The sequence below is a fragment of the Paramormyrops kingsleyae genome, chromosome 16 (assembly GCF_048594095.1).
Source record: "Paramormyrops kingsleyae isolate MSU_618 chromosome 16, PKINGS_0.4, whole genome shotgun sequence".
In the NCBI taxonomy this organism is placed as follows: domain Eukaryota; kingdom Metazoa; phylum Chordata; class Actinopteri; order Osteoglossiformes; family Mormyridae; genus Paramormyrops; species Paramormyrops kingsleyae.
The window spans coordinates 12,004,930-12,013,699 of record NC_132812.1 but is presented as its reverse complement, the minus strand read 5'-3'; the positions used below and the strand labels follow the sequence as shown (position 1 = coordinate 12,013,699).

General features: G+C 41.9%; 1 protein-coding gene across 1 annotated transcript; it reads right to left on the bottom strand.

The window, feature by feature from the left end:
* Positions 1-417: 417 nt before the first annotated feature.
* Positions 418-7,912, bottom strand: LOC111845407 (uncharacterized). Its single transcript, XM_023814802.2, has 4 exons — positions 7,793-7,912; positions 6,898-7,127; positions 1,912-2,742; positions 418-804 (listed from the first exon to the last, which is right to left on the bottom strand). The coding sequence occupies exons 3-4, from the start codon at positions 2,480-2,482 to the stop codon at positions 767-769; spliced, it is 609 nt and encodes a 202-aa protein (XP_023670570.1). The 5' UTR covers positions 2,483-2,742; positions 6,898-7,127; positions 7,793-7,912; the 3' UTR covers positions 418-766.
* Positions 7,913-8,770: the final 858 nt, after the last annotated feature.

Here is an 8,770-nt window from a genome sequence, read left to right as displayed (position 1 = left end):
CTCTTCATTCCCACAGGTTCTAAAAGCATTTTCATAATGGGGTCCTTAAGCTAAAGGTGAGCACTGCTGTTACTGAGGGCCACAGCACTGGGAGCTGGACAGCTGCATGCTCAGCCTTGCCAGTGGATTCCTCACTCGCGCATCAGCACCTTGGCAGCACCTGACTCCAAGAAGCTTCCAGCGATCATGAAAAGTGCACACTGGGGGCCGAAGCTGTAAAAAGTGCCATTAATTCCACTATGTTAAGATGTCTTTTAAAATACGTTAAGGAATAACTTCATCGAGCTGTAGCTTGTCCAGGTGTAGCCAGGAAAAGAAGGAGCAGGAGATGGAGGGATTTAAAAAGTCAAGTTTTATGGGACTGGTAGAGCTACAAACAACCAAACACAAATAATAAATAATACATTTCAAATCCATTCGATTTAACGAGATTGTCACTAGTGTCATGGTCTCATTAAACAAAAATCCTAAATATGCCTGTACAAATAAATACTACACCTTAGTCAGGTGACAAAGTGCATGCAGATCTGCAGTTAAGCGACTGAAGCTCAACACCATCTTCAAACAAATAACATATAGTGCGGGAAAGACTTTTCAGACCAGGTACAACACAAATATGAGGACTGGGTTTAAATTGAAACAGTCATTGAGGTACCGCACTCTGGGAAGCTTGCAGATGACAGCCTGGCCCCACGGCATCCTGCAAGGTGGTCATCATCAGGGATGTTACTGCCAGCAGTGCTGTTCTCCAGCCTGCCGTGGTGCACTAATCCCACTTTACCCAGGAGAGTCGGGCAGTCAGATCTGAAGTGAGCGGCGAGACAGAGCGAAGCGGGCACAAAAGCCCTGAATTAATTTTAATGACCGTTTAACAACTCACGCATTGAAGCAGGCCCCCTCTCCCGTCCCGGTAAGCCACCCGGGGAATTGATTAATGAAAACGCACTGAGGAGCGGGAGACCACTTGAATCTCTGCAAAGGGACTGAGTCTGACAAAGCAAAGCATGCGACAGCTGTAAATAAGACGAATAACGTATGTAAACAAAGGAGACTGTTTAAGGGCGACCGCGGCTCCTGTTTAAGTGAGAGAGGAACAGCGGGCAGCCAATCAGATGAGGCGATGCTGCGTAATATTAGCATATTCTATTATAAATCAAAACATGATTTTTTTGTTAAATGGCAGTTTAATGTGACACTTGAACACAATGAAGTCCGCGTTCGCAAAATGTTTTCTACGCCGACACGACTAAAAAAATTACTTCAATGGCCGTCAAAAGCACTTAGATCTAAAGGGCATTTTATTGGCTCCAGCGTGTTAACATATCAATTGAATGCTTCGCTATATGGCGTTTATTGATTCGGCACAATGGCCCAGATTTTTTAAAGGTTTTCTACAATGTAGAAAAAAACACACTTAAAACGCTGAAATTTGGATCACTGTAAACTTCATTCATGACGTTGGGAAAGCAGTCCCTTACAGTTTGTAGAAGCTGATAGGTTTCATGGCGTCATTTTTGCACCTGTTGTGGAAATGATCTCTAGGAAGTTTACAAAATGGATAAAATTACGCACATTCATCATGTTGTGTACACGACTACGCTTCCATTAAACGTTGGTACTATGTATATATGAGCTTGCCTATAGAAGTTGATATATATTCCAGACGTGCATAGTAATGTATATCTGAGCTGTAATTATTGACATGCAGCAGAAATGTGATAAATTTGTATTGTTTATTTTAAATCACGTACATCACATAAATGTATACAAAATTACTCTGCCGTCAAATGAGGTTTTTATACTAAAACCGTGAAGTGAAATCAATATCAAGCAAACAGCTGAAGGCTTCATTTTATAATAGACGTGGGTTTTGCCATTTTTATTGCGTGCATTCTAAAATAAGTGACTTACCACTTGTGTTCCATACAGCATTGGTTTTATTTTTGTACCCGTTCTTCATGAATTCGGCCACGTATGACTTGGGATCGCAGCCGGACAGGAGTATCTCTCTCAGCAGGGCGATGTAGGCGATGGCCAGTCTCAGAGTGTCTATCTTGGAGAGACGTTTCTCGTACGGGAAGGTTGGCACATGGCACCGGAGTTCCTCGAAAGCTGAGTTGATGTTCAGCATCCTCTTCCGCTCCCGAATGTTGGCCGCATGTCGCTGCACCTTGTATGGGTGGTGCGGCTGCCTGCGCAGGGCGACCTCGTGGGGCTCGTCCGCAGGGGAGCTGTCCGCTTCAGCACCGGCTCCCAGCTGTGGGGAGTGCGAGTCCAAGTCGGCGAAGGTCAGCTGCGCATCAGGGAACACCGATTGGGAGCCGCCGAAGCCGGACCAAGGGGACAGCTGTTCGGTCCCCGTCGTGCAGTCAAACAGTAAACTGTCCAGCTGGGACTGAAACTGGAAATTGGGGTCCATTTGTCCCCAGAAGGCGAAATCTGACGCGTTGTCTTGGTCAAGATCAAAAAAGACGTCCTCCATTTCAATTGAGATTAGTAACTTAATTTATGAGTATACAGTTAGATAGTGCAGTTAAGTTTGAGGTCAAACTCTGAAACTTAAAATGTTTCGATATATTCAATATGGAAAGGGCGGCTGGATCAGATTAACGTAAAGGCCCTAAGCCATCAGGCAACATACCTGGGAGGCATGTGTGTATGACTTTCACTGGTTCCGTCGTGGTGATTAAATAGTTCTGGGGCGTCCATGTCTTGTACTGGGGACTGTTTAAGTCCATTCACCTAATTGAAAGGGAGCCCATTAGGACACGTACCCTCTCTTAATAGATCACCCATTGCTAGCTAATAAATAGAGACCAGTACAAAGAAATTCGGAGAGATCAACGGCGAACAAAGCGCCGCGTTTAATTATAAAGGTAATTTTTCCTTGTGCCCAAAAAGCGTCCCGGCTTTAGCAATATTTACAAAAAAAAACGTGCTTTCGCACTTTGCACTATTTCCTTGGCGCGGTGCTGCTGGAGAATGAATAGAGACGCTGTAAAAATTAATTAGTGCTCAAGAAACGCTGGACAATAGTGCCAGAAACATATGATGGCGCGTCTTTATTCTAACCCCAAGTAACATGAATTTAAAACAAGGTTACGTTTTAAGTGTTGAATTGATTAAAATAAATTACCAGCCTCAATGTAATCTTATATAAAGAATAGCTTTCAGCTGACTAACAAATGTACCTTTAAAGTAGGTGCTATGTGATTAAATGATTATTTCATAATAGGAAGCACAATATTGGTAGCCTGTTCCGATCAGGTGGTAGGCCTACAGATCAATCGGGCTATCTGTCAAAATAATTTTACAAAATGTAAAGTAGCTATTGAGAGCTTTTCCTAATTCGAAGTATTCGTCAGTTCTAGCTTTGTTTTTGGAAGAAGGATCATAATAATATCGGGTAATGATATTTGCAAATCTAAGCATCTTAAAATATTTTATTGGAGTTGTCAAAATAGCTTGTCTTTTGTACGTTTCTAGCTCAGGTTTATATCTCGATGGGCTTTTAAAATGAACTTCAGCGATACTTTATGTCACACGACATCCACACATCGGTCCCAATTTTTAAAATATCATAACTTGGAATACAACACAGGCACGTGTTGACATACAGGCTCTAATTAGAGCCGATATAATTAAATGTTTTGTATACATTTTGAAGACAGTTTTGGCAGGGCGGCACACGCTCTTATTCGGTAGATCAGTTTAAATTTCCTGACATACGGTTTCCATTATGTTCACAAAGCCATGCATGTTGAAAAGGAGGTGCTCAGAGACGCATCTTCCTTCTCTCTGAGTTCAAGACCTGGAAGACTGGTGGCGAAATGGGATCGTTTTCAGAATCGTCGACGTTATTTCTGATAATCAAAGAGATGCGGAATCAGAGGAGCGATATGTACACAAAGACCTGGATGATAGCTGTCTAATTAACCAAAAATGTTCCCAGTAACCCTTGTTTGGTGTACTGTAATTTATACTCGGCGCGTAAAAATGTCCTGCGTCTAACTTTCCGTCGTAAAGATCTTTTAATTAAAACATCAGTAAGCAGGTAGTGTTCTGGTATTACTGAAATTGGGGGTGATTACCCATCTCTGTCACAAATATAGTTTAAGAGGTTTCCATGGTTTAACAGGGTGTTTAAATAATCGCTTCTGTTTAAGTCCTCACAGATGTTTCACACATGACAGCTGTGCTGCGTGGTACTGCATGCAGCACCAAGGAAACGACACATTAATATGAATTTAAATGCACAGACATTTCTTCGCCGCTATATCAGCATTATTTGCTAGTTCGTTTCCCGTCTCTTTTGTAAAACTGCAGTTTTTTTACGTGAATGAATCACGATGACTTAGTTTTCTATAATTTAAAATCTCTCCATAAACTGCCACAAGACTTGGGACGTGTTGAGGAAATACCATTTAAATGGTATGTACACGGTTAAATAAACATAACAGTAGACCTAATATTTTGAAAGATATAATGTACTAAAATATAACTTATTGCGATATAAATTATGCGTATATAATTAACTTAACGTTTAATAGTATTAGGCTACATTTTTAATTATGCTGAAATGATTCGATATATTATTTGCTCCCTTTCAGTTAAATGTTATTCGATTTAAAATTTAAATGCTAGATTTACTTAATCATGTGACATCTCTTCCGGTAAGTTGTTGAATCTTTATATGGAATTATTTTAATATATATTTTTTAATTCCTGTATTGATCTTGCATTTTTGTCTTGTTGGCCATCTTAGTTTTACAGCCTTGGGCTACCATAAAAACTTGGAGGGAAGTAGACCTCACAGAAAAGGAAAATGTTTCGTAATTCATGTGAAAACGGGTAAACAGCAGGTTATTTGCGTCAGTTCTTTTTTTCCTGCTAAAGTATTAAAACGCATTTTCCAGAAGACTCGTAATATGCTATATTATTTTACATAAATATAAAAATTCAAATAATTCTCGAGGCACTATCAAAGTAGTTTTTTTTCCTTTGGCATACCTTTTGTCACTGTTATTTAGTTAAAATTAATTTTTAAATATTGCACTGATACAAAATTATCCGCTTATATAAACAGGTTATATGTGGCTACATCAGACAGAAATTAATATAACCTATTAATATGCATATTTAATGTATTAGAGCTTGCAATCAATAACATCTGCTCTTAAGACCTGGCACTCATTTACTTTGAGTTCCTGGCTTGGGACGCTTCGGATAAGGCGCCTGTCAGAACCGTCTGCTTGTACGGGACAGCTGGACGCGAGCGGCTTCAGACTGAACTCTATAGTGCCGCCACTGTCAAACGCAGGTCCTGTAATGCCCCGGCTCATGCTCCATAGCTCTGTATATGTCGCTACACAAATTAATTAACAAGCGAAGTGCTTATAATATATCACGATAGTTTCACAATAGTAATGTGCTTTCAGGCTTTAGATATATATTAATATAAAAATGTGTATAGCCAAAGTAAATCGATACCCAATATAAACGATTTAATATCGGAGTTAAAATCATAGTTTAAATCTGTATTTCGATCCAAATAAAAGCAAAAGCGTTAAACCGCCAAAAACAGCGTATAGTCTACATCTGTATGCAGTCACTCGCTTCGAATTTTTGAAACTTTAAGCTACAATGAAAAGATAAAATATAAGTATTTGTGCTCATGATATTTAAATAATACCTCAGCTACTTTTCACAATTTAAAAATAAGACCAGTTTTTGTTACAGATTGAAATGAAAATTAAATGTCAAAAAAGCCACACGTTAAGATATTTGCGACTTGTTTAAAACTGCTTCAAATTATGCTTAGTTACACATTACGTTGAATTTTGGAGTCATTTGCATCTAAAAACGGAAAGGTCCGGTTATAAGAGACCCGAGCCCGCATAGTGATTGCAGCAAAGTCAAGGCTAATGCTTTTTATCTGTGTATAAATGTTTTCCTTGAAAGCCGTTTTAACACAAGCTCCCCCCTTTCGACAAATCTCAGAAGGTTTGCAATAAGTCGGATTCCGTTGTGGCGAGTAATCGCTCAGAAATGTGTCACAAGGGTGGCCCTGGCGACAGCCAAAAGCAGCATGCGACCGCAAAGCGCAGGATGCGGTCGCCAGGCTCTGGCGCGACTATTAAAGAGGCGCTATAAGTTCCGCACATATTTCTTTCAACAGACCAAAAGATGCGTGGTAAATCTTACACGTTTTGCACGCCGTTCTTTTCATTTCGGCACTGTTTTCAGCTCGGTCAGATGAACAGAGATTGGCTAATCGCCTGCTCAGTTTCAAATTCTCCTCCAGCGCTTATATCTGGCTATTGACCGAGCGCTTTGGTATCACTTTGTCATTTAAAAATTATATTGAAGCAAATTGAAACATCCAAACGTTGTACTAGAGTAAAATAAATCCTTCTTTTTCAATGGCTGTAGACTTGGTTAAGCTGTTGATGAAAAATCCTGGTCAGTGACGATATAGTAGTACCGTCAACATCACATTGTTACTCATATGAATTTCTCATAAATATTTTGTCAACCCCGGAAATTTTGGGACATTTTGCATCCAATGATTCCTTCCTTGATTCAAGAATGACGACGGTCTGTGCTGTATGCCCTTGTAGTTTGGGACACACTTTCCACCACTGGAAAAGACATTGGTCCCATTAAATCTTTTGCATAGCCCCTTGTCCCCAGAGTTGGGCCAGAAGCCCACAGGAGCGTGAGGGGGAGTTCAGAACCCCGCCGCCCCCTTTATTAAGACAGGGATATGTTCTTTGCATTCAGGGAGTGTGCCCATTGTCCTCCTGCTATCTGTGTGTCATGTGAGCACTGAGACTGTGTGAGCAGCCATGAAAAGGGGCCAAAGGATTTGGGGGGGGAAAGACCCACACCTCTCACCTCAGGCTGGAGATTGAGGGAATCCTCCAGGACTGCGGGGTCCCGTCACCAGGGTGACCGGGGGAGCTGTTGTTGTCACCCCGTCACAGATCCAGGCTTTGTTGGACCTTTGCTGCCCCCCAGGTGGGGCCAATATATAAGGCCACTGCCCAGAGAGTGAGATGAGCATGTTCGCCTGATGGCTGATGTCCTACTGTGTTGTCTTCTTCTAAAAATAGGGAATTTTCCTCCTAAAACATTACAAATGTCATTTGATAATACATTTGAGGAAGGCAAAAAGAGTGCACTTTCCTATTGATGTTACAAAGACTGCAGTATGCTGGTATCCATTATGAATACATGCTGAATTCCAGTAACACTGGATCTTGGTTCTTTGGTCACATGAGTGTCTTGCTGTAGATCGCCCATTGAGGGCTACTTAGATGTCACACAAAATCACTTCAGGGTCATCATTTTCCAGTATCTGAGCTGGATCTGACGAGACCATCTTGGGCACTGGCCCACACTGGCCTACGGTGCACCAATAAGATTTGTGGAGAATCCTAACAAGATTGAGGCCAAGTAATGCTAGGTCTGACCACAAGCATAGTTTCCTTGGTTACCATGCCACTGGTCCATCATCACTGACAAGGAGCGATGACTCGGCAATCCTGGCTCGCCGAAATTCTGAGTCATGGCAAATTGTTGGAAACAGCAGCAGAGGAAGCATTCAGTGCCACCACAAAACTGGAATTACAGTGCCTTTCTGGGTTTTTTTTTTTACTGACCGAGCATCAGTTTGGGATTCTGTTTTTCCGTTTTAAAAACATTTAAGGAAAAAGCCCTCAACCGTAGTTACCACTTCATACATTTGTTGTGGAAAAGTTTATTATGGTAAGTAATTGAAAACACTTACCTTTTAAAGGGAATGACGAAGGAGGAAAAAAACGTCCTCTGTCGCAGTGGCAGGAGGGTTTCCGGCTGTCAGCTGATGTCGAGAAAGATTCCTGCACAGTATGGGCTTCATACTGCTGCCAGAGATGCATAAAGTATAAAGAGTCGAGGCGGGGGGGGGGGGGGGGGGGGAGATACGGTCAAATGTGTAAAGCCAGTTTCAAAGATGTGGTAATTCTTCTGTTCATATTTTCCCCTTGAAGTTTGCAGCTCCAGTCCAAGGTGGAGTCGCAGAGATAGACGACGGCTGCAGCCCCCCAGTTCCAGTCAGGCATTGCAGTGGAAGGCGTGGAGCAGCACTTTTGTACACAGTGCCTATCTGCAGACGTGCTGTACAGTTCAGAAAAGTCATTATCTTTCCCTGGCACCTTCCTCCATGTGCTGGGAGCAGCTACACTCTGTGACATACGCCTTTTCACATCTGTGTCTACTGGACCATACTTCTCAATGATTAGGAAAAGACAGAATACAATTTTTTTGGTGTCTAATTGCATTGGATTTTTTTGCAGGATCCTTAGGTGGTTTATATGAAGTTGTATAGTAAATATGAATTAAATTTGAAGCGTGACAAAATGTGTGATTCATTTAAATAAATGGGTTGAGTGTAATTGCATCTAAAAACAGAACCGGGATGGTGAGGTTGCAGAATGGGAGCGATGGTCTGACACATCCACGCGTGAAACCACATCTCTGTACCTCATGAACACATCCGCCCCTCAGTGCCCACGCAAGCCCCCCCCCCCAGGCCAAAGAGCCTTTTTGAAAAGCACACTAAGAAACAGCAATAAATTAATGCTGCCCCAGTAGGAGAGAAGCCGCTGCTCGGGTTCTCTCCGGCGCTCACATTCGAAAGTGATTAAATGTGGTCTCTGTGAAGCAGGCGGCTGGCAGGGAGCCCAAGCCTGATGTGAGAGGGGCGTCCCCGGAACAGTGCGGGCGG

Excerpts from the sequence above, each read along its gene's own strand:
- LOC111845407 (XM_023814802.2), bottom strand. The coding sequence starts at position 2,482 with ATGGAGGACGTCTTTTTTGATCTTGACCAAGACAACGCGTCAGATTTC. Across the intron at positions 805-1,911 it reads TGCTGTATGGAACACAAGTG|ATCTGACTGCCCGACTCTCC; the intron begins GTAAGTCACTTA and ends CGCTCACTTCAG.